Source organism: Ctenopharyngodon idella, chromosome 8 (genome assembly GCF_019924925.1).
Source record: "Ctenopharyngodon idella isolate HZGC_01 chromosome 8, HZGC01, whole genome shotgun sequence".
Taxonomy (NCBI): Eukaryota; Metazoa; Chordata; class Actinopteri; order Cypriniformes; family Xenocyprididae; genus Ctenopharyngodon; species Ctenopharyngodon idella.
The window spans coordinates 25,114,909-25,140,420 of record NC_067227.1 but is presented as its reverse complement, the minus strand read 5'-3'; the positions used below and the strand labels follow the sequence as shown (position 1 = coordinate 25,140,420).

General features: G+C 36.9%; 3 protein-coding genes across 6 annotated transcripts; 2 read left to right on the top strand and 1 right to left on the bottom strand.

The window, feature by feature from the left end:
• Positions 1-570: 570 nt before the first annotated feature.
• On the bottom strand, positions 571-7,080 carry rab3c (RAB3C, member RAS oncogene family). The gene is made up of 5 exons (XM_051904413.1): positions 6,905-7,080; positions 5,454-5,675; positions 4,852-4,970; positions 1,651-1,775; positions 571-1,293 (listed from the first exon to the last, which is right to left on the bottom strand). The coding sequence occupies exons 1-5, from the start codon at positions 6,920-6,922 to the stop codon at positions 1,103-1,105; spliced, it is 675 nt and encodes a 224-aa protein (XP_051760373.1). The 5' UTR covers positions 6,923-7,080; the 3' UTR covers positions 571-1,102.
• Positions 7,081-7,498: 418 nt separating this feature from the next.
• On the top strand, positions 7,499-11,906 carry si:dkey-190g11.3 (uncharacterized protein LOC567059 homolog). Of its 4 annotated transcripts, XR_007931452.1 has the most exons (7): positions 7,499-7,617; positions 8,058-8,237; positions 8,472-8,576; positions 9,388-9,528; positions 11,058-11,108; positions 11,476-11,717; positions 11,832-11,906. XR_007931452.1 is itself a non-coding variant. In XM_051904404.1 (6 exons), exons 2-6 carry the CDS (start codon positions 8,067-8,069, stop codon positions 11,653-11,655), a joined length of 648 nt encoding a protein of 215 aa, XP_051760364.1. In that variant the 5' UTR covers positions 7,499-7,617; positions 8,058-8,066; the 3' UTR covers positions 11,656-11,906. The 4 variants fall into 4 exon arrangements, 1 of the variants encoding a protein (XP_051760364.1); XM_051904404.1 differs by having other exon boundaries at positions 11,476-11,906; XR_007931453.1 differs by lacking the exon at positions 7,499-7,617 and adding an exon at positions 8,836-8,897 and having other exon boundaries at positions 8,062-8,576; positions 11,058-11,717.
• A 1,272-nt stretch (positions 11,907-13,178) lies between these two features.
• On the top strand, positions 13,179-19,155 carry plk2b (polo-like kinase 2b (Drosophila)). The gene is made up of 14 exons (XM_051904156.1): positions 13,179-13,654; positions 13,881-13,988; positions 14,077-14,193; positions 14,305-14,434; positions 14,516-14,699; positions 15,207-15,405; positions 15,495-15,642; positions 15,719-15,813; positions 15,936-16,065; positions 16,154-16,234; positions 16,342-16,501; positions 17,528-17,657; positions 17,796-17,906; positions 18,518-19,155. The coding sequence occupies exons 1-14, from the start codon at positions 13,463-13,465 to the stop codon at positions 18,707-18,709; spliced, it is 1,977 nt and encodes a 658-aa protein (XP_051760116.1). The 5' UTR covers positions 13,179-13,462; the 3' UTR covers positions 18,710-19,155.
• The last annotated feature ends 6,357 nt before the right edge of the window (positions 19,156-25,512 follow it).

The window sequence follows — 25,512 nt, the reverse complement described above, 5'->3', positions numbered from 1 at the left end:
TTAGTTAAAGTATTAGTAATTTATCATTGAAATATTATAGTTTGTATTATATTTTTATATAAATATGGTTCTTAATTTTAGATACAATTTTAGTAATTATTGAGATTTTATAAATTTTTTATATAAATATTCGAACTTTTTATTTTAATTTAATTTTTATTTTAAAGTTTTAGTAATTTATCGAGATATTAGTTTTTATCTTATATATATATATATATATTTTAGTTTTAGTAATTTATCAGAGATATTATAATTTTTATTATAGTTATTTTAATTTTATTTAAAGTTTTGGTAATTTTGTGTGTCTTTGTCATTTTGATTATTGTTTTTTTAAAAGTATGTCAATATAGTTTTTATTTTAATTTTTATTTCAGTTTTAGTTGTAGTAATTTTAGCACATCAAGTTAAACTAAATGAAAATGAGAAATGTTTCCTTGGCAGCTAGCTGAGGTAAATTAAGTAAGTTTTTTTTTTTTAAAAAACTATAATAACCCTGGTTGAATTTAAAAAATAAATACCATTTCAACAGCAGCTGTCTGGACGGTCCATGTGAAAGACTGGATCTAAACATCATTTCAAGGCCACATTTATTTGTTTTTCTCATACTTTTTAGCTTTCGCGATCATTATCCGTACGCACAGTTGCACACAAACATATCCAACCAACTCATCAGCAAAATGCGAGTACAACATCCTCTCACGTTACACACAAGTTAGACAAGTATATAGAATTTATAAATTTGCAGAAGTTTATAATTCCCCTGAGAGACATGGGAATGATATGGAGCATCTAAAGTTCAACTCATTTCTGCATATTACTGCATATTACTAATACGAGAGATATTGCGGTATAAGGGATACAAGTACACTAACAACCCCTGAAATAAGACCTGTGTACTGGTATAATGGCATAAAGAAAGGACAAGGTTTGACACTTGTTTTTGGCACAATCTTGCTAGTTTGCTATGTCAGTAACACCAAAAAAACTAGGAGTTGAAGCCAGGTCAAAGATTTGGGGTTCAGTAACTTATTCTCTGTCTCAGAATACAGAAGCTTGGCAACAGCGCTCGAGCCACAAAAGCGAACGGCCTGGACGGTGAACACTAGCAGCTACAGTCAGATTGTTGCGGGGGCGTCGTGTTGTCGGTCAGTCTGGTAGTGGGCGTTCCCGTGGTAACAGCAGGGTCGGCCTCAAGAGTGTCTGACATCTTGTCGCAAATGATGTCCACCAAACGTTCAAATGTCTGCTTGACGTTGATGTTGTCCTTTGCGCTTGTCTCAAAAAACTCAAATCCTTTTGGGAAAGAGAGATTTATTGTAAGCAAATGAAATATAATTTTATTTTATTTTTTACTGTATTAAAACAAAAAATAATAATAAGCATAGAAAAACAAGCTCACAGGAAAAAGCATACCGGTACACTGCCTGTGTTCATAATTTCTTATATGACAGCCTGGCCAAAATTATGTCCACACAATTGCGTTAACACAAATAAAACTATTGACTTCAAGCATCACAATGTAATATGCTTATAGAATCTCAGAGATGAAGGTGAAGATGTGAATTTTCCAAGGCCAGACATCACTTTTGGCCACTACTATATATATATGTATATATATATATATATATATATATACTCTATATTACTCACCCAGCTGTTCTGCTAGCAGTCTCCCGCTGTCCACAGACACTATCCTCTCCTCATCCATGTCGCATTTGTTTCCTGCGAGGATCACCTGGGCATTGTCCCAAGAGTATGTCTTAATCTGGGTCGCCCTGACACCAGACGAGAAATAAGCGAACAGACATGCTTGTCGTCAGTACAAATGCCACTGGAACATCCTCTAGGACAAGATGTGCCAGACTCATACCAAAACTTTTGTCAGTTTTATTGTATGAGAATGTCATCATGCCACAGAGAATCAATGGGAACTTCATGTCGAACACACTTGTTTAGATTCTGTCCCTCTCTGTTCCTGTTTCTCATCTCTTCAGCAGCATGTTCTTTGTGTTCTCTAATCCAGAGATATAATGACACTTCATTAACACTACAGAATCACTCCAAGTACTGTATTTCACAGGACTTCATGACATAAATCTTTTTATTTTATTTATTTAAAGTATTTTTTCATTTTACTTAACTAACAAGATTAAACAATTTTCTGTGTAATTTAAATGAACAGTAAAATGTTTGTCGTACTATGGAGCCCCAAAAGGGACATGGTGTTGGGAAAGAAAATATGAGATGGGAGGAAAAATAATAAGTCAATGCTTTTGCGTTCTCTCGCAAAAATGTTTTGCATTCCCCCGAGAAATTTTGCATTCACTCACAAAATGTTTGCGTTCCCTCAAGAAACTTTGTGTTTATTCGCTTACTTTGCGAGCAAACACAAAGTTTCTCGGGGAATGCAGAACTTTTGACAGAGAAAATTAAATATTTTTCCTTCCATGTCCCTTTAGAGGCTCCGAAGTCACACAATTCTATTGTATGGCTTCAGAAGACTTGATGGTAACACTTTACAATAAGGGTTCATTTGTTAACATTAGTTAACTACATTAGTTAACATGAATTAAGAATGAACAATACTCTGCATTTATTAATCTTAATGCTACTCTCAACATTTACTAATACATTTTTGAGATCAAAAATTGTATCTGTTAAAGTCCCCCTGTAGTCAATAATTTTATCCCTTAAAACTCACCAAAATCACATATTTAAACATTTTTTCCTGTGAAAAAAAATTCTTCATGCCTTAAAATAGCTTGAATGAAACTCTACACCCTTGCTTCATTTAGTATTCATGGATCTATGAATATGCTAATCAGCCCTGCCTCCACGGGGCTCAGACGTCCACTCGGTCAACTTACTGAGGTAAACGCTGCACAAAGGCATCGCTTTTTACATCGTCGGACACATAACGTAATTAGTATGATTAGCCTTTTGTGACATAAAAACACCAGCGTTTTCAAACCGTGTTTTTAAAATACTCAGCAATGGTGTTAACTTTGCACATGGTTTGTCTTAAAGCATATTAAAACACCACATATAAACAACATTAAAAACTTGATTTTCACCAAAGGGGGACTTTAACATTAGTTAAAGGTGCAGTATGTAGGATTTCTGTCCGCTAGAGGTCGCTAGAGGCCTATTCAAAACAAAGGTGTAGCTTGATGACGCTAAGTTTGAGCGCGGAATCTTGTGACATGTGGTCTTCAACTCAACTGATGGTGCAAAATAATAGGGATAGGACTCGGGAAGAAATCATGTTCATGGATGTGATTATTAACGTTACTGTAGTATGAAGCAGAGCAGGACCGAGTGTTGTGGGAGCTGAACGAGGCCGCTGGAGTGATTGCGCAACACACGCCTCACAGGCAGCGGAACTTTTATTATGCCACAGGCGCCGGCGACGCTTCCACTTTTCCCGTCTTGAGTATGAGGTAATGCAGCTCTGTTTATAATATTAGATACATTTGAGTGTGTTGAAAATGTTGTTATGACGTTACTCTGTGCGTTCGCTCGGCAGCTGCTGTGAGACACTTGTTTGAGACACTCTGTAGTAAGATAGATCAATTTTAGATTATCATATTAAATGCTGGATGGCTTGTGTTGATAAATGGCATGCAATTAATTTTAAAACGTATTGTATGATGGAGAAAATTCTGTATTACTGTCACTAAAAATAAAGCTGCATCTGATTACATTATATTAGCTACTTCACAAAATAGTGTTTTTCTCGGAGGCATGGTAAAGCATGGTACTCGCATAAAATCAAGAAAATTAGATTTAAACAATAAGACTAAATGTGTTGAGTTATATAACAATAATTAGGTTTCTGTCTATAAATATATCAAAACAGTTGTTCCCTTGTCTATTAAAACATGTAATATATTAAAGTGTCTATATTAAAGTGGTGTTTCCATGGTTTCTACAAAATAAAACCGGAAACCGAGGCAGACCGAGGGTTAACGCGGGTATGACGCAATTGACAGGCGACTCCTCACACGTCCCGGAGCCTTGGTTAAAATTGCAATTTTCTCACGATTTACAAATATTTGGAAACATTTGGGATATTGTAAGTACTCAAGTGAACAAAATATATAACACTGGCCTAGTGGTTTTTGGATATTTTACTGCAAAAATCTTACATATTGCACCTTTAATGCACTGTGAACTAACATTAATTATTTACAAAGGTTAATAAATGCTTTAGTTTATGTTAGTTTATGCAACATCATATGTTAATAAATGAGATCCTATTGTAAAGTGTTACCGGCTTGAAATACGGAAATTTCTTTTCTTTTTTCGGAAAATGTACCTTCAGTGTTCCACAGAAGAATAAAAGTCACTGGAATGACACGAGGGTGAGTAAATGATGACTGAATTTGGATTTAATTTGTAATAAAATTATTTTTAAAATAGAATTTGAAACAATAAAATCATGGATTTTTTTCCCCCCTAAAAAAAAAAGTTTGCTTTTTACTTTGTAAAACTTGCATAAAATTAGATTTGGAAGAAACAACTCACGTTTTGGGCTAGACACTAAAAATCAAATAAAAGTTTAACACAAGCCCATGCTTAAGTAATCTTTGTGTACTTTCTCTGTACTCTGTACTGTGTATACAGCATTGGAAAGATAAGAAGAGGTCTATTTAATTTCAAAATTCATTTTCCTGACTTTCATTTATAGATTTTGACTCCAGGATCGACAGACACTCACGCTGTCAGGCAGACGGAAACTGCAGGATCACCTCTGCAAACCCACACAGTAGTGATCCTAAAAGCTCATGAATGACTCCTGTTGAAAGCAGGAGCCCTGCCTGTCATAATGTAAACTTTACATCAACTTACCAGTCCTGTACGGCAGCAAAAGACTCCTCGTTAGTAATGTCATACATTAGGATGAAGCCCATGGCCCCTCTGTAGTAGGCTGTGGTGATAGTCCTGTACCTTTCCTGCCCGGCTGTGTCCTAAAATATAACAAAACCAGCATTATGATATGTAGTAAATTAGTCTAAAAAGAGGTGCATCTCTACATGTATTTTGACCGATATTCACATCAAATTTACAAGAACTGATTGAGTCTGGAAGAGGCAATACAACAAATGTGTGAATGAATGAGCACTCGAGTCTGAGACGGTGCTTTGTCACCTCTAAAAGTAGCAGTGCTTTCACTGCGAGACTAAAATAGAAAAGTGTGCCACGATCTGATGAACAGAACATTTTTCTGATGCTGACTTAAAGGCCTAGATAAGGTGACAATGGCTTGTGTTCCCTTCCCATAAGCCAGTGTTAATCATCACCCCATGTGATGTTTACATTGCTCCATGTGTGATTACCCAGCCCTTCAGTGCTTTACCAACCATGAAACATTGATGCAGAGTTAAAAAAGAGTTAAAGTCCATCTCGTTTTTTAATCGTGGCCATTATGAAGTAAATGAGGCAGAAATTACCCAGATCTGAAGCTTGATCCTTTTGTCGTTCTTATAAACAGTTTTGACCTTAAAGTCGATGCCCACTGTACTGACAAAGGCAGATGTGAAAGTGTCGTCGGCGTAGCGGAAGAGGAAAGATGTTTTTCCAACGCTGCTGTTCCCGATGATCAACAGCTTGAACATGTAATCAAAGTTTTGATCAGAGTTCTCCTTTTGTTTGTTGTCTTGTGTAGCAGCCATCTGTGAGAGCACAAAGAACACAGTGTTATTAATAAATCAAAGGTTTACAGCCTAACAACATTGCGTGAACTCTTAAAATAGTAAAGTCTGAAAATACAATTATAATATGTCATATATGGTTATATGATAGTATAAATAAAGAGAGATAGGTCTTCTGTTAAAGACTCTGTGAAAGTCAGCACCAGGAGCTGTCCATGGCTGCGTCTTAAATCCTACAGAACTTTTAAATTTAATGTTTGTAACAAAAATGTATTTTAGCTTAAAAATTAATACATTTTACACAAGAGTTGTCAACTATAAATGAATGTGCATACTGTCTTGATTTCATTTTTATGTCTGCATGGCTGGTGGAAACAGAGACATGACCAGATGTGATGATGATCAAAGATAATGTCTGTTTTAAATTTAAAAAAAAACCTGATTGATTCACAATATAAAACTGATTTTGAAGTACTGAAATATTAAAGAAAATAGTCAAAATGTGAAAAAATATGCATTAATTTACTCAAAATATTAAATTATGTCACTTTATTGTTTACAGCTTTCAATTGGGTCTACTTACTGAGCAAATAAACAACTTTTGACACTGTAGTTCAAATTGTGACCAGGAATAAAATGTTATGTGTTCACTTAGCTAGGAAACAAATGTGATTAAATGGTTTAATATGCGACTGCAAACGCCGGAAGGCGCCGAAGATACCCCGCAATGTTATCTAGGTAGACAGCTCACTAGGTTTTGAGACGCAGCCTACAGTATATCTCATTACAGCCTGAGCGTTTTTAAAGGGGTCCGTCTCTTTTCAGCCAAGCCCTGGATATTAAAGGCTGATAGTCTTCAAACACCTAATGCTCATAATAAATACTATACTTGATGTGGACCATAGACAAAGAGAATTTTGAGCTGTAAATGAGAGCATAACCAGCAATAGGACTCATATTGACGATATTCCTTCATATAAACAACCAAGAATGTTTGAATTAGCAGCTCCTGTGAATAAATTAGCTTTTACGGCTGATTGTTTTTCCTCTCACTGATGTTGCGTTTCAAAAATTTAATAGCCTAAACCTTTCAAGACCTGTCAGTATTGTGCTCGCTGTCAAATGGCAAATCTCTTTAAACAACATCAATTTTTTTTTTTTTAATAGTATGACTAAATTAGCCATTTATTTCTCTTTTTGCGTGGCTCTCCATTACGACCAAACATTATAAAACGCCGTTTCACACTTACCTTCCCGTACAACTCCATTGTTTCACACAATAAATAAAACCAACACAACAAACGGAGCTTGATTCTGATTTAGTCCTAATATATTAGTTTTTTTTTTCCGTTTTGGAGAGGTGGAGTCGGCTGTTAGGATAAATGTTGGATGCAGTGATGCTCACAATGGACGTCAGCAAACACTCTCCACCCATTCATCCCCTAAAGTGTGAGTGCGGTCTGCCGACAGCAGGGGGCAGCGGTGTTACTCTCTCTCACACAGATCAAAACAGATTATAAACAATAGTACACTAGGCTATAAAATAAATAATATGATAAATATTACAAACAAAAGACTCAAGAATGAATAAATCGGTAATCGGTAAATAATTACTCATAGGTAACTTCTGAAGAAAATATTGTAAAATTCAAAAGTATAAATTTTCGTTTTAATAATAATGTTTCTGATTTCCGTTATTGTAATTAAATTTAATGTTGCTTTTATTAATACTAAAAATGCACTCAATTCAATATGGAGGCATGTATGTAATTAATATTCATAGGATAAGCCCTCGCCATAGGACGGTAGCATGATGTAATTAATATTAATGAGCTAGGCCTTCTCCGTAGTAGTACTACTAGTGCCCATCCCACTCTCGCATGCGCTTGTGTTGTTTCCACGAATGTCACGTATTCCTCGCAGTAAAAACACGCAATATACAGTATACATTGACATACAAAAGGTAAACCGACTTTTAATTGTCAAATATGTTCTCTTTAAATGTGTTGTTGGTAGATTTTGCAGGTTGGTTGTTCGTCCAATAAATTTGAAGTAAACGCATTCGCGCTTTTGTAAACTTTTAAAGTAAATAGAAATATACGCGTTCAGGTTGTAAAACATGCCTTTATATTACTTAAGGTTACATAGTCTGCTATATAATCATTTCTTGTGTTAAATAAACTGTTTAGACGTTGTTTCTATTAAAAACAATGGATATGTAGCGTTCTCTAGTGGCTGAAGAACTCTTCCAGTACTTCATTTTTGACTCGATATTTATTAAACAATGACCTACATGCACGTGAAGAAGAAGAACTGTTATATAAGATGTGACTTTTGACCATCACATTCATTTTCTGTTGAGATTGGGTCATGCATATTATATTTGTTTGCTTTCTCCACTAGTGATCTATCATGGAGGATTCGGTCGAGGTCATCCTTCTGCATAAAAGTTGCAAGCTCTCCCAGCATACTCAGGAAAAGTCACTTTTCACAGCAGCATCTGGAGCTTTGCTCATGGGTGTTTATGGGCTCTGGACATTATTTGCACTTCCTGGCTTCCGGAAAGTACCCATATATCTCAAGGTACTGGAAGTAATATACCATATATTGGCAGCTATGTATAGCAGTTTGTTCAGTTATACATAATAAAGAGCTGCCAATATTACAGTATTCGTTCAGTACCCTGGGTGATATCTTTTTAGATGGCAACAATCTGCACTTTACCATGTGCCTGGATACAGTGGTTGTTTAGACTGCAGAGAGGGAAAGTCAATCAATCAATTAATCACTGATGTAAATGAAATTAATATTGTCCAGGTGCCTTATTTGCCCTCCAGCAGAACACAGACCCAGAATGTAATGAAACTCCTGCATGGGAGAGCAGGGTGTCTGGCAGATCTGGGCTCAGGTGATGGACGACTGGTGAGTCTTTAACATTGACAATAAATGATAATCAACAGAAAATGTTACAGGTTGATTAGGACACTTTTTCCCCAGTCATCTTAATGGCAAAAAGTGTCCCAATCACCCTAAATTCACCCTATATGTTTATATACTTTGCTTAATACCAATCATTTTGTATAATAACAATGCATTTATTTGTCTTTCATAGCTTGGACATCTAAATCCTAATAATGTATACAGCATTTAACATGCTAATGTAAATAATGTAAATCTCCAGGTGCTATACGAGATGCTTCTGATGGCTTTCTGCAGATGACTACTTTCTCACCACAATACATGGTGAGATGCTTAGCAACTGGGTGGGAGAGAAAATATGGAAAATAAAACAAAATGTTAAAATATTGAGAAAAAAAAAAAAAAACATTTGAAAACAGGCTATTTATAATTTTGCATGACTTTGCTGTTAGATGTTGCTCAAGGGGCTTGGCTTTCTGAGCTGAAACGACTAATCTGTGGGCTATTTTTATGGTGATTTCACAACATGATAATGGCCACTGGGCAGCCTACCTGGAGCTGCCTCTTTTGTGTTCCAAAATAGATTCCATTAGCATTCTATGAGGCTCAAATTTGGATGGAAAAAATCTTTTTCTCCTGTTATATCTATAAATGCAAGAATCAATGTTCTTGCAGTTGACAATATTCATTGTGTTTTCTTTTATACATGGAGAGCAAACAGTATGAGCCACAGGTTTATGTCTGGCTGTAACTGACATAAATATCTCAGAACCTGGTTCTCAAAGTGTAGGTTTGGCCTGGGTGTGTTTTGTAGGTATTTGCCGCCACTGTAGAGGGTTTCCAGTGCACTGGCTTTGAAATCAATTCTATCCTAGCTGGATATGCCAGAGTCAAAACAAAGTGGAAGGGAATACCATCCAGCACTTCCAGTTTTATAAACCAGGACTTTTGGAAGGTAAGGTATTGTTAAAAGTGAAATGTGCTATTTCTGTGCCATCTGTGGCACCCAATGGAATCATAAAAATAATGATTTTCAAACTCATTTTCAACTTGTCTTCCACTGGCCAGTCAAACAATTAGTCCTGCCCCCAACTCATGCCAATAATTGAATAAATGTTGCTCTTTTGCGATGCTCAAGCAAACACAGTGACAGCAGTATTGAAAAAGTGTTAACGCTTTTTGGAAAAATCAACCTAAAGGAGAAAAACGTCAGAATTTTATCAGAAAGTGTAGTTTCACAAGGAACTGTCTTTAGAACAGTGATTGGTTGCATAAACTGCTTAGACTTGTCTTACAAGTTAGTCATCTATTTTTTTTTTTTTTTTTTTTGTAAGTCGCTAAATGATTAAATGTAAATGTAAGACAAAGTCTTAAAGGGATAGTTCACCCAAAAATGAAAATTCTGTCATTAATTACTCACTTTCATGTCGTTCCAAACCCGTAAGACTTTCGTTCATCTTCAAAACACAAAAGATATTTTTGATGAAATCTGAGATCTTTCTGTCCCTCCATTGACAGCTACACAACTACCACTTTGACGCTTCAAAAAGTTCATAAAGAGATCATAAAACTAATCCATATGAGTTGAGTGGTTTAGTCCAAATTTTCTGAAGAGACTCGATCACTTTATATGATGAACAGATTAAATTTGGGTTTTTATTCACATATAAACATTTATCAGCGAACATAAACAGAAACTCAACCGAACCTGCTTGATGCACGAGAACAAACCTCTTGCGGAAGCTCAAACGTGCTGCGTAACGTGACATCAAGCACATCAAGCGAACATTCTTTAGCTTCCGTTTACCATAACTGATGTGTGAGTTGATGAATGTTTATATGTGAATAAAGGCCTAAATTAAATCTGTTCATCGTATAAAGCAATTGAGTCTCTTCAGAAAATTTGGACTAAACTGCTCAATTCATATGGTTTAGTTTTACAATCTCTTTATGAACTTTTTGAAGCGTCAAATTGTCAATTGTGTAGCTATCTATGGAGGGACAGAAATCTCATATTTCATCAAAAAGCTCTTCATTTGTGTTCCGAAGATGAACAAAAGTCTTACGGGTTTGGAACGACATGAGGGTGAGTAATTAATGACACAATTTTCATTTTTGGGTGAACTATCCCTTTAACATAAAGCCTAAGTTTATGCAGCTGGCCCCAGTGGTGTTGTATTGAAATAGCAGATTTAGAGAAATCAGTTACTAGAGGTCGCTGTTCATTGAATGTTTATGCAAGTATGTACCCAGTGCTCGTAGCTATATATATTCTTATTAATCTTATAGTGGGGGTCGTTTGAGACAAAAAGGTTGAGAATTACTGATTAAGGTTACTGATTTCGGCACAACACCTGTACTAATTCTACAACTGTGCTGAAAACATCTATTGAAAAATTACAGATATCATGTGCATATTTTATTTCAGATTTGATTTCACATGTCCAAGTGTTGATGATTCAATTTTACCATTTCCTTTCACAGACCAATTTGTCCAAATATAACAATGTGACTGTTTTCTTGGCACCCGGAGTGGTATGTATGCGCAGATGTCCTTGCTCCATTTATACTGAGCTGATAAAAAGACAATTTGAGAGCTGTTTTAAAAATAGAAAAGATAGTACAGTATCTTTAAAAATCAGTACAAAGAATTACATCATCTAGACATGTATTCTACTTAATTGTGCAATGATTTTTGGTCTGATCATTGGGATTTGTTGGAGAGGAAATCAGCTTAGGTTACCCTGGAGAGTTTTTGAGTCATTTTAAACAACATGGTGTGTGAGACAGATGGGGATGAAGACAGTCACACTTCTTGATAGAAAACACGAATGCAAAAAAATTACCTGTTTGACTTGCCAGTAATAGCCTTGATCAATACAATGTGCTTTGTGGTCTACAGATGGAGGTGTTGGGTAGAAAACTGGAGAAGGAGTTACCAGATGAGGCTCGTGTGATTGCCTGTCGCTTCCCATTTCCTGACTGGACTCCTACAGCCACTGAGGGTGAAGGACTAGACCAGGCCTGGGCATATGATATGAATGCCATACGGAAGCTTTCAACACATGCTACCATGAAATGAGGAGAAAAGCACCTTTCCTTGTGTCAAAAAGCTTTGTTTTTTGTTTGAGCACCACCTGAAAGGTACCTGTCACTTTTAGAAGACATATACAAAGTTAAATGCAAAGTATAAATCATATAATAACTACTTGTTTTTATGTTGAACATGACATTATTTCTCCTGTTCTGTTACCACAGGTGGGTTTGATGACAAATGGCATGTGTGTGTTGTAAAATGCTAAACTAAACTGTGAAATAAAGAGCCAACATTACCTTTCTGCCAACAAACTGCTCATATGATCTTGGTCTTTTAAAGGGATAGTTCACCCAAAAATGAAAATTTTGTCATTATTTACTCACCACTATATTGTTCCAAGCCATGAGTTTCTTTCTGCTTTTGAACACAAAAGAAGATATTTTGAAAAATGTTGGTAACCAGACAGCTGACGGTAGCCATTGACTCCCATAAATTCTTTTCTCCTACTATGGAAGTCAATGGCTACCGTCTGGTTACCAACATTCTTACCAATTATCTGGTTACCAAATATCTTCTTTTGTGTTCAAAAGAAGAAAGAAACTTATACCAGTTTGGAACAACATGAGGGTGAGTAAATGATGACAAAATTTTCATTTTGGGTGAACTATCCCTTTAATATCTCCCAGAATAGCAAATCCAAAAAAGATTTTGGGGATAAGAGCATGTTTTTCTCCATCACATATAGGTCAGTCTTACATTATATTTCCCACAAATTAAGAAAAATACTTGTTTTATTTGTTTCATTCATTTTATTGAAAGAGAAAAAAATAATTGCCTGGGTTGGATAATTGAGCTTAATGAATGCAGTCAACACTGCAATTTTTATACAAATTAGGGAAATGGAATGAGATTTTTTCTTGTTTTCCTGTCATTCTGTAGAAAGGGTGCAAATAATCTTATTTTATTTGACATTTTTAGAGAATGTTACACTTTTTTAATAAAGAAAAAAAAGCAGTAATAGGTTGCACATGTGGGACACAGCTAAATATTATGTTTTAATAATTAAAATTAAAAAGTAATAGTACTTAAAACTACTAAATAAAAAAGATTTTGTTAAAATTACAACATTCTTGCATGATTTTAATTATTAAAAACAGTTGAGAAGGTCAAGACCTCTGATGTTGGACAGGTCAAAATCTCCATTTAAAGGGGGAATACTGATATTTGATATGTTTAAACTATGCTTTGTTAATTTTATGTTAAGTAATAGTGTGTCTAACATATCTAATAGTTCTCACAACATGGAATTTGTACGTATAATGCTTTTTAAAAAATGAAACATGCCAGATGTTGTATGTCACTTTGACCACATGGTGATGCCCTGACTCTCCTTTATGAAACAGAAGGTTTCTTTCAAACATATAAACGTCTTTACGATGGTTAGTTTATTGAAAATCAACATTTTGTCAATATAATTCGCCGGTGCTTATTTGTATTATTGTGTGTATATATAGCCTATACCTTTTTGACTGAAAAACAAGATCTGTTGGTTAATTAATCTCTGCCTGTGAGAGATTGAGCTGTGGCTATATGAACCATTGCACAGATAATCCTGATTTTCTGCTATAATCTTTGTCTAGTAGGCGTCTGTGATGTGCCTAGGATGTTTAATAATGGATACAGTGAGGTAGTTCACAGATGACAGTGCTATACGCCAGACCTAACGCGCCATATAGGGTCTTCCCCTCTCGTGACGTATTTCGTCTAGAGGAAAGGCGCGCGAGCGCTGCGGTATAAAAGTAAGGAGACACGCCGGTACAGCAGCACTGTGACAGCACACAGTAACAGAGTAATGGAGACACTAAGGAATACCTCTTACCCAACTATAACGGCACACAACGAAAAGATGTGTGAGCTCAATAAAATAAGTGAGCAAGGATGGAAAAAGCCAGAGGATAACAGTCGGACGACCACAGAGTATTCCAGAATCATTACAGACCCCAATACTGGAAAATGTTACTGCCGGGGAAAAGTTCTGGGAAAGGTAATGGGCTCGATAATAATCCTGATATTTCTTAAATGTATTATATTTATTGTTTATTTAAAAGTATTATATTATTATTATGTGGAATAAATATTATTCATTGTATTTGTGCATGATTGCATTGCTTTTGTATATATTTATATAGTATCTATGCACTAGTTATGACTGCATTGCTTCCTTATCTTGGTTATCTTTATACTTATCGTATACTTTCTATATACCATAGGGAGGCTTTGCAAAGTGCTATGAAATGACTGACCTGTCTTCAAGTAAAGTATATGCAGCCAAGATCATCCCTCATACGCGTGTGTCAAAACCGCACCAGAGAGAGAAGGTAGGACAGACACATGGCACATGTAAATAAGATTGCACGAGTGATTGATCGAGACCTCTAACTGATTTTTTGTATTCTGTTGTTCCAGATAAACCGAGAGATTGACCTGCACAGAGCTCTCAGCCACAAACACATAGTGCATTTCTACCACCACTTTGAAGACAAAGACAACATATATATTCTATTGGAGTACTGCAGTAGAAGAGTAAGTATCTATTTAAGAAAAAAAAAAGTGCTTTAAAGTTTGGAATTCTATCATAATATATAATGCAAATGACTGTGTGCTCCCTAACTGACTTCTGGTAATCTTTTTTAGTCACTGGCCCATATACTGAAGGCGCGTAAAGTCCTGACAGAGCCTGAAGTGAGGTATTACATGAAACAGACAGTGTCTGCTTTAAAATACCTTCACGATTTAGAGATCCTGCATCGTGACCTGAAACTAGGTAAGCACGCATTCACGCACTTACATGATGTATATTAACATTTCATCAGTTCAAAAGTAGTTAAAAGTTTTATCGTTCTAGGCAACCTGTTTGTGAGTGACTCAATGGAGCTGAAAGTGGGAGATTTTGGGCTGGCTGCCAAACTGGAGCCAGTCAGCAACAGACGCAAAACGATCTGCGGTACACCCAACTACCTGTCCCCGGAAGTGCTGAACAAACAGGGCCACGGCTGGGAGTCTGACGTGTGGGCACTGGGCTGCGTCATGTAAGTTTGTCACCATCAGATCCGAGGGTTTCCTCAATGCACTATATTTGGAAACTGCTCAGTATGAATAGGCAATGATTGTCGATTCAGCCTCACTCTCTATGAATGAATATCTACTTTACGTTCTTCTTGTTTTTGAAGAATGTGCTGGCTGCTCGTCAAAATAATAAATGTGAATGAAGACTAAGCTCTAAAATAGCACCATAAATGTGGTCTTGTGCAATATTTAAGGTCTTTTAAAGATTTAAGTTGTGTTTATATTGTTATTTACTGTTAAATAAGTGAATAACACCTTCTGTCTGTCAGACTAGCTATCACATTACTTCCTTTATGATACTTTTATGGTGCTTTTGCATTATTTTTTAAGCTTGACAGCCCCAGTCCTCCCTCAGTTAATTATATTAAAAAGAACAGCCAGAATATTATTAAAAAATGTTTCTAAAACTGACTGAACTATTATTTTAAGAGCCAAACCCTTATTAATCTTACATTCATCTTCCTTTTCAGGTACACCATGCTCCTGGGAAAACCTCCATTCGAGACCACTAACCTGAAGGAGACATACCGCTGTATCCGAGAGGCCCGTTACACCCTCCCGGCGTCCCTCTCTCTTCCCGCCAAACAGCTAATTTCCGGCATGCTCGCACAGAACCCTGTGGACCGCCCGCACCTGGACGACATCATTCAGCATGAATTTTTCACCCAGGTAAGTTTATTTGTTGCAGCACAGGTTTCAGTAAATCCAGCCAAGCAGTTGGACTTTTCATTAATGTTTTTGTCGTAATTTCGCCACAGGGATTCATGCCAGAAACTCTACCTGTCAGCTGCTGCCATTCTGCTCCAGACTTCCACATTTCCAGTCCAGCCAAGAGCTTCTTCAAGAAGGCAGCTGCGGCTCTTTTCGGCGGCAAGAAGGACAAAGCCAAGTACTATGAAAATATAAGTAAGTGTTCGCTTTATATAACTATAGCATCATTCATTTCAGAAGAGCCCATGAATAACTTTTTATCTTCCTACAGATCGCTTAGCCAAAGAAGAGGAAGACATATTCAAGCTCCGGCAAGACTTTAGAAAGACTGCCATCAGTCATCAGATTACTACACACTCATCCGAGGTGAGCATTGTTCCCTTTATAGCAGACTATAATAAGGAATTCATCACCAGCTCTGAGATATTAATGATGGTTAAGTGTTAGGTCATTCATGACACGCATATGCTGCAATTTCTCCTCTTTAGGAAGGAGGAAATCCGTCAGCACCTACAAGAAAGCCTGTTACCCTGGCAACTGACGGAAAGCTGCAGACAAGAGATACCATTCACTTGATTGTTAGAGGCAGCTTGGGCAGCTGCAGCAGCAGCAGTGAATGTAAGCGTGTGTGTGTTTCACCTGTTCGGTCTGACCCAGCTCATTAGTATAGCAAGCTGATGCAATGTATCCCGCTGTTTCTTTGTAGGTCTTGAAGACACCACCACTGGCACTGTGGCAGAGGCTGTTATTAGTGTTCTGAGAGGCTGTCTTGAACACATGCCTAAAGGTGAATAAGACACATTACACTTCACACACTTCTATACCGAATCCATTCTATAGAGTAAAGAAAATGTGTGATCTTTGCATCTAAATGTACTTTTTTTTTTTCCACAGCGGACAGCCTTCCCAGAGGAAATGGTTGTAATAGTTTGAAGTGGGTGACTAAGTGGGTTGACTACTCCAACAAATATGGCTTTGGCTATCAGTTGTCTGACAACACAGTGGGCGTCCTTTTCAACAACGGAATGCACATGAGTCTCCTCTCTGACAAGAAGTAGGTGTTTCAAGTTGACTGTTTGCTAACTCAGTTCCGCTCTATTTTGAAAAAAATTCAACCCCAAACGAGTGTTCATGTGTAATTCCAATTTGATTAATTTCTGAAGTAGCCAAACGTTATGCAATACATATTCATGAAGCAGTTGCTTACTAATATGCATAAAATATGGATGCACCAAAATTAAAATTCTGACCTATAATTATTTTTTTAATATTATTTACTATAATATACTATACTATATTTTATCAAATTAATTAAAAAATAAATACTTAAATTAAAAATAAATGCTACTGGTCAATATAGACATCGCCACATTATAATGTTCAGTATGAAAATGGATATTCATTTGGGATCAGCAAGATTTTTTTTTATTATTCAAAATGACAATAAAGATTGACATTATTTCAAATAGGTGCCTTCTTCTATTCAACAAAGAATCCAGAAAAAAAAATACTGTTTACACAAAAAGTAAGAAGCACAACTGTTTTCAACATTGATAATAATAATATTTTTTTTCTTGAGCATCAAATCAGCATATTAGACTGATTTCTGAAGGATCATGTGACACTGAAGACTGGAGTAATGATGATGAAAATTCAGCTTTGCGAACACAGAAATAAATTACTTTTTAAAATATATTGAAATAGAAAACAGTTATTTTAAATTGTAATAATATTTCACAATATTATTGTTTTACTGTATTTTTGATAAAAAAAAATGCACCCTTGGTGAGCATAGGAAACTTATATAAAAATCGTACTGACCAGGCTTTTGAACGGTAGTGCATATTCAATATGACCAATATTGTTCCTTATTTTTCCATCCGTAGTCTTCAGCATAGTCTTCTGAAGGGAAGAAATTTGCACCAATATCCTGGAAATGTCAGAAATGAATGACAAATGGCATTACACATCAAGAGCAAGCATGAGTCATAGACCTCATATAGCTGTAGAATCAAACAGTGAGCATTGTGTTGCATTGCCTTTGTAATTATTGATAAATCTGTGTTATCTTGGTTTTTAGGACTGTTCACCAGTATGCTGCGCTCGGCCAGAGGTCTGTTTTCTCTGTTATCGAGGCTCCCGAGTGTGCTGTGGCCCAGGTCACCATCCTCAAGTACTTTGCCCACTACATGGAGGAGAATTTGATGGATGTGAGCTTAACCCCTTATGTTTGTATTCAGTTTTGTATTTGTTACAGGTGTAAAAGTCATAGACTTGATATTCTGGTCTAGACTTCAGACAGAAGCTGTTGTGTTAATATGTATTGTTTATCCTTATTTTTCATTCAGGGAGGGGATGTGATAAGTGAACCGGATACCCAGAAGACCAGAATATATCTTCTGCAGTGGTTGAAATCAGACAGAGCTTTATTGATGCTGTTCAATGATGGCACATTTCAGGTAATATTATAGTCATCTTTATTTATTACAAAGAAATTTTAAATTCTTTCATCATTCTGTCGACTTGTGTTCTTCTCTGGAGCACAAAAGAAGATGTTAGGTTAGGCAGGATGTTTATGTTGCTCTTTTCAATACAATAAATGTGAATAGTGAACGGACAAAAAGCACCATCGAAGTACCATAACTTTTAGATTTGTCATTTCGGAGCTTGGCAGCACCTGGTCACCATACAATTTCATTGTATAGAAAAATAAGCATTAACATCCTGCCTAACATCACCAAAAAATTAATGACATAAGGGTAAATGATGACAGAATTGTCATTTTTGAGTGACTATTCCTTTAATGCAGCAGTAGATAACACATACTCCTGCAAAGTTTGGTAGAACTTTATTCCCCATGTAAAAAGCTACTGTCTAGTGCTCTCTACGCCCATCAGAACCCCTGGGTAGTTATCAGTCCTGTCTGTCTGTTCAGATAAAAAGCTGTGTACACTATAGCACTGTGGGAAGAAGAAGGTCACAAACCCTGCTGTAATAACATCCTGCATCCTGTGAGAGTGTTTCACGTCAGTTCTAGAATAACAAAGCCTTTTTCTTCATCTCCCAACAGGTGAACTTCTACCACGACCACACCAAGCTCATCCTGTGCACACAGCAGGACGAATACCTGCTGACGTACATCAACGAGGAGCGAACTTCCACCACCTTCCAACTGAGCACGTTGCTCGGCACGGGCTGCACCTCGGACCTGCGCAGTCGTCTGGAGTATGCCCTGAACATGCTGTTGCAGCGATGCAACTGAGACTGACAGATGAGGAGAACAGTTGGCCACTGACTCAGCAAGAATTGATGATTTCTTTCAATGCAAGGGCGCAGAGGAGGAGTTGTTGGACTAAATGTCCACTGGATGTGAACAGGATGGAGCTATGGAAAGGTCTTCAATGACTAAGACAGACTCTGTAGATTTACAAATGCTGAAATTCAGAGACTGTAGTGAAGAGGCATGATGTGATAAAAAGCTTATAGAGAGGAAAGAAAATCTGGGCTGGGACCAGGGATTCCTTGACAAGAAACGGACTTCTTGTGTGTATGTGTGGTAAAATGTTGATGGATCACACATGCATGTAATAATCTGCAAAAATTATTGTTTGTTTCTTGATTTTTTTTCCCCCCTTGTCCTTACTGAGTATTTATTGTGTACATAATTGCCTATTTATTTATTTAATAAATAAAACTCCAAAATTCTAATATTGTGACGTTTTCTTTTAGACTAAGTGTACTATATATGTGAGGACACAAACTGTTATGTACACATCGATATATGTGCAATGTGCATTAATTACATCATATTTGAGATCTAAGAGGGCTTTTACTCAAGGGGGTGGGATTAAGTTGAGTGACAGATGTCCACAGCCAATCCTTGAACAAGTACACTCTACACGTTACGCTACTGATTTTGTTAGTAATAAAAAGTAGTAGAATCAGCTTCACGTTCGCTTGGTCAGAAAAGCAAGCCTGTGTTCTCAGACCACTGGGACATTTGAGGTAAATTAGTTTTTTTTTTTTTAAAATAACTGCAAATTGACAAAGAACTCATGACTAAGTAACCATGTCAACATACATGCAGAGTCAAGCAAAACCAGGATGTTATGTGGAATTTAAACTACGAAGTCGATACTAAAATTGAAAAACTGAAACGATAACAGCTTTTAGTAGCGAGTACCGACTCTGTTCGGAAATGCGATGTAGATAAGGCTGAAATAGAAAGAATTGTATTCTATTACGAATTCAGTTTGACTGATACACACGCGACTTGTCAGTGCGGGTGCGTGCTCTGTGAAGGCCGCTTTTTGTGCGCTATGAACGCCTGTCTCTCATGTTTGGGCAGTCGGGCAGATTATACATAAATACCCGTAGTGTGTGATGTAGGAGGATATCAAACATTTTTGGCTTTTAAGCCGATTTTAGAGAACTTTAAATTTGTCATGCGTCTCCTAACATAGAGCAAGACATAGTTGGAGATTAATATTTTGTAAATAAAGTGGTAAATTATGTTTTTTGCACAAAAAACATGTTGCTTCATAAAATTGAGGTTAAACCACTGGAGTCACGTGGATTACTTTAATGATGTCTTTACCTTTCTGGGTCTTGAAAGTGGTAGTTGCATAGACTGTCAATGTAGGGTCAGAAAGCTCTGTTTTCATCAAAAAGATCTTCATTTGTGTTTCAACGATGAACGAAAGTCTTACAGGTTTTAAACAACATGGGAGTGAGTAATTAATGACAGAATTTTCATTTTTGGGTAAACTAAGGCTGCATTGCTTACACTGGATGTGAGCATCCCATCGCAAATAGCAAATGGAACCCATTATATTCGCTGATGCTGTCTACACTGGATACAGTATACAGATGTGCATTCAGTTTCTGACATACTCCACACACTTGAGTTTGCCAACAGGATAAATGGAAGAGTGAAAGAATGTTCGCTTTGACGCATGAAGTTTTATTAACAAAGTTCGGGAGGAGCAACGTTCAAATGATCTACCCAATCAGCATAACAGGAGGCCTATAAATATGTAGCTGACTCACTAATGTTCCTCGACTGTTTTTTTCTGCATCCCTCCACCACCCCGTCTCCTCACACTCACCTGGTTACTATCCTAACCAAAGATACGGGGGTAATAGTCTGGGATCGGGCCAAATACTGAGCTCGGAGCCCTCTCCTCAGACAGCACACCAAATACGCATTCTTTTACTCTGATTAGGTTAAACAGCTTGTTTAGCATTGGAAACAAGTGTATGGTTTATTTTATTGGCGTCCCGGATGGTGTTGGAAGATAATATGTTTGTTCAGAGCATTTTCTTTTGTAAATGAGGAAAAGCATAATGGAGAGTTCGCTAAGAAACATGTTGAAAGATGAATCAGCCTACTGCATCGGATCTGACAGCAGTAGCATCACAAATCGTAAGTGGTAACACTTTACAATAAGGTTTCATTAGTTAATATTAGTTAAATACTTTAGTTAACATGAATTAAGAATGAACAACTTGAATACTTCTACAGCATTTGTTCATGTTAATTTCAACATTTACTCATACATCATTAAATTTAAAAGTTGTATTTGTTAACATTAGCTAATGCACTGTGAACTAACATGAACAAACAATGAACTGTTTTTCCGCATATATATATATATATATATATATATACACACACACTATATTGGCAAAAGTTTTGGTACGCCTGCCTTTACGTGCACATGAACTTTAATGACATCCCATTCTTAATCCGTAGGGTTTAATATGGAGTTGGCCTACCCTTTGCAGCTATAACAGCCTCAACTCTTCTGGGAAGGCTTTCCACAAGGTTTAGGAGTGTGGTCTAAAATTCCCATAAACATTCTTCTAGAAGCGCATTTGTGAGGTCAGGCAGTGATGTTGGACGAGAAGGCCTGGCTCGCAGTCTCCACTCTAATTCATCCCAAAGGTGTTCTATCGGGTTGAGGTCAGGACTCTGTGCAGGCCAGTCAAGTTCCTCCACACCAAACTTGCTCATCCATGTCTTTATGGACCTTGCTTTGTGCACTGGTGCGCTGTCATGTTGGAACAGGAAGGGGCCATCCCCAAACTGTTCCCACAAAGTTGGGAGGAGAAAATTGTCCAAAATGTCTTGGTATGCTGAAGCATTAAGAGTTCCTTTCACTGGAACTAAGGGGCCAAGCCCAACCCCTTGAAAAACAACCCCACACCGTAATCCCCCTTCCACCAAACTTTACACTTGGCACAATGCAGTCAGGCAAGTACCGTTCTCCTGGTAACCGCCAAACCCAGACTCATCCATCGGATTGCCAGACTGAGAAGCGTGATTCGTCACTCCAGAGAACACGTCTCCACTGCTCTAGAGTCCAGTGGCGGCATGCTTTACACCACTGCATCCGACGCTTTGCATTGCACTTGGTGATGTAAGGCTTGGATGCAGCTGCTCGGCCATGGAAACCCATTCCATGAAGCTCTCTACGCACTGTTTTTGAGCTAATCTGAAGGCCATACGAAGTTTGGAGGTCTGTAGCTATTGACTCTGCAGAAAGTTGGCAACTTCTGCGCACTGTGCGCCTCAGCATGCGCTGACCCCGCTCTGTGATTTTACGTGGCCTACCACTTCATGGCTGAGTTGCTGTTGTTCCCAATTGCTTCCACTTTGTTATGACACCATTAACAGTTGACCGCGGAATATTTAGTAGTGAGGAAATTTCACGAATGGACTTACTGCACAGGTGGCAACCTATCACGGTAACACACTTGAATTCACTGAGCTCCTGAGAGCGACCCATTCTTTCACAAATGTTTGTAGAAGCAGTCTGCATGCCTGGGTGCTTGATTTTATACACCTGTGGCCATGGAAGTGATTGGAACATCTGAATTCAATGATTTGGAGGAGTGTCCCAATACTTTTGGCAATATTGTGTGTATATATATATATATATATATATATATATATATATTGTTGTTGTTGTTTTTGTTTTTTCTGTTCAAAAAACTTTATTAACATTATAAGTGAAACTCAAGGAACATATTAAAATCCATGCCATGACCCCTTTATTTAACACAATTAGACAGTTTACATAGTGACAAAGAGGGCAAGGCCCGTAGTCAAAAAGCCTATGTAAAGTTACTTAATCACATGATAAACAACTATGATGTCAACTTTCTAGATAGTCATCAGATGAATAAACATTACACTATTATTTTGAAACAAGTCAAATGAATGACACATGGCATTATACAACAAACTACTTCCATCTTACAATTAAAGGAAGCTTTTGAGGCAAACTCCCAGGAAGAGTAAGGATATTACCTAGCCACACCACAAACGGAGAATCACGAATATTACTGGCACATCTTATTATGTCAGTGGAGTATATTTAGCCACTTATATCTTAGGATCTAAAACTCCACAATCAAGCAGTTGTCTGAAAGACAACACAAAAGCTCACTATGTTTTGATGCCAGTGTTAATGTGCATTTCTTTATCAGTCCATTTGACAGGTTATCTTGAAAGGAAATGAATTAGCTATTAAAGCTAATTTTAAACAGATAAAGTATTAAAAATAGGCTGAAACTAATAGCTTAGTTTTTGTCCTCAACATAGGCTACTCCCAACAGATGTTTGTTCAGAATTAAATACAGTACAAGAATACTGGAATTTATTGTTCACTGTATTTCCCAATATTAGCACATTGACATCATCAGTATTGTAAAAACCTTTCACTTTCTTGTGAGTTCAAGCATCAGTGCTTCTATAAAGTCCGTCAGGAAATAATTTCTTGGTTCTTCACCATGCATTCTAAAGAACTAGATTACGTTACTCCCTGACCTATGCAAAAAAATAAATCTGGCAGACATTTAAAAAAAACCCCAAAATCTTCTGCGAGGATGACTCACATTAAAATTCTCTGCCAATTCTGCTGCTAAGCAAGTGTCTCCATAGATGTGTATGCTGTGTTTGCATATGCATATGTACACCAGCGTTCATTCTGGTGTGTGTTTACGCATATGCGTATGCGTGCGACGAACCTTCTGAAGTTGTCACACAGCTTTGCTGGTTACGCACGTGTTGCGCTGATGTGTGGGCTTCACAGATTCATTGCAGGCTTGAGAATCTGATGAAACATTGTTTGGTTCAAGCTCTCTATCATTTCCCAAACTGATCCATCCCTCAGATTTCACATTTGACCCTGTAAGGGTGGAATACATCTTGAAAGGAAAGCAGAAGGGGAAATAAATCAATAATCAGAAATGTTCAGGCATTTGAACTTCAACCGAAAATTTTCACAAGCCCACTCTCTACCACACTGTGAGTTTGCTTAGGGAGAAATATAATGTGATTGGAAGGTAAATAAAGAGTTAAAGGTGAATGGAGGATACATTGGAGTGATCTGATGTAGGAAGATGAAACATTTTCAAATTGAATTTGGACAAGACATTGCAATCACTCGAGTAATCAGCTCCAACAACATACTTGACATTTCGATTAAAGGAAAATGCTCTCAGATACCAGGAAAAGAGGTTTATACTGGCAGTGCTGTGAAACTCAAAAAGGGATATTTCACATTGGTTCCTTGCCTTCAGTCTTGGGAGAAGAATTCCTTTGGGCCCAAAATCACATGTATTCCATGTGGAACCAACCCAATTGGCAACATTGTCTTACTATGAATAACTTTCTTGTTTCTGAAAATGCCAAAGCTGCCCACATACGCACACACAGTGGCTTCCCATTTGCCTTACAAGCCCAATCTAGTCGCTGACGTCTGAAATCATATCTTGAAAAAAATAAGTAACTTATTTATAAAACGAACACTTTTTTTAGACATCATTTCTTTTCAACATATTGTCAAGGATGTTCAAGGCATGTCTGAACAGTTTTTGAAATTGTAAATCATGATGTCTTGTCTCACTTTAACCTTATAAAATGATAAATATGGTCTCATTGTTAAAAGAGAGCTGAGCCTTGCAAAAAAGTTCTGTGGTGCTACTTTGGTACATTGATGGAATCAGATGGTGATGGTCCATTCATATACCATGTTACTAAATGATATATTTAAGCATATTTATCTTCCATGTTAGCCAACTGCTCTTTAAAGAATACCATGGTACTACCATTATAGACTACTGTTCAAAAGTTTGGGCTTGGTAAGATTTTTTTCACATGATCCTTCAGAAATCAATCTAATACAGTTGTGCTGCTTAATATTTTTGTGGAAATTGTAATACTTTCTTTCAGGATTCTCTGATGAATGGAAAGTTCAGAAGAACGGCGTTTATTTGAATAGAAATGTTCGAAGCCTTACGAATCTTTTGTTTCGAATCAGTGGTTCGGAGCGTGTATCAAACTGCCAAAGTAATGTGATTTCAGTAAACGAGGCTTCGTTACCTCATAAGTGTTCCGAAACATTTCGAAATTTCAATGGTTCACATGACTTTTTGATATACAGTTTGATAGACAGTTTGATACACGCTCCAAACCACTGATTCAAAACAAAAGATTTGTAAAGTTTCGAAGCTTCATGAAGCAGTGTTTTGAAATCGCCCATCACTAGATATTGTTGAATAAAGTCGTTATTTAGTTTCTTTGGCGCACAAAAAGTATTCTTGTCGCTTCATAACATTAAGGTTGAACCACTGTCGTCCCATGAACTGATTTAAATAGGTCTTTAGTAGCTTTCTGGGCATTTGAAAGTGTAAATTAACTTGCTGTCAATGCAAGCCTCACTGAGCCATTGGATTTTATCAAAAATATCTTAATTTGTGTTCCGAAGATGAATGAAGGTCTTATGGGTGTGGAATGACATGAGGGTGAGTAATTAATGACAGAATTTTCATTTTTGGGTGAACTAACCCTTTAATGCATGCTTGCTGAATAAAAGCATTAAAAATCTTACCAAACCCAAACTTTTGAACTGTACATGTACAAAAATAATATGGTACTGCAAAGGTATAATGTCCAAAAAAACATGGTATAATGATGGTAATACCATGGTACATTATGTTTACCATATCATTTGGTAATAAGGTTTAAAAATACAGTGGCACTACTATGCTACATGT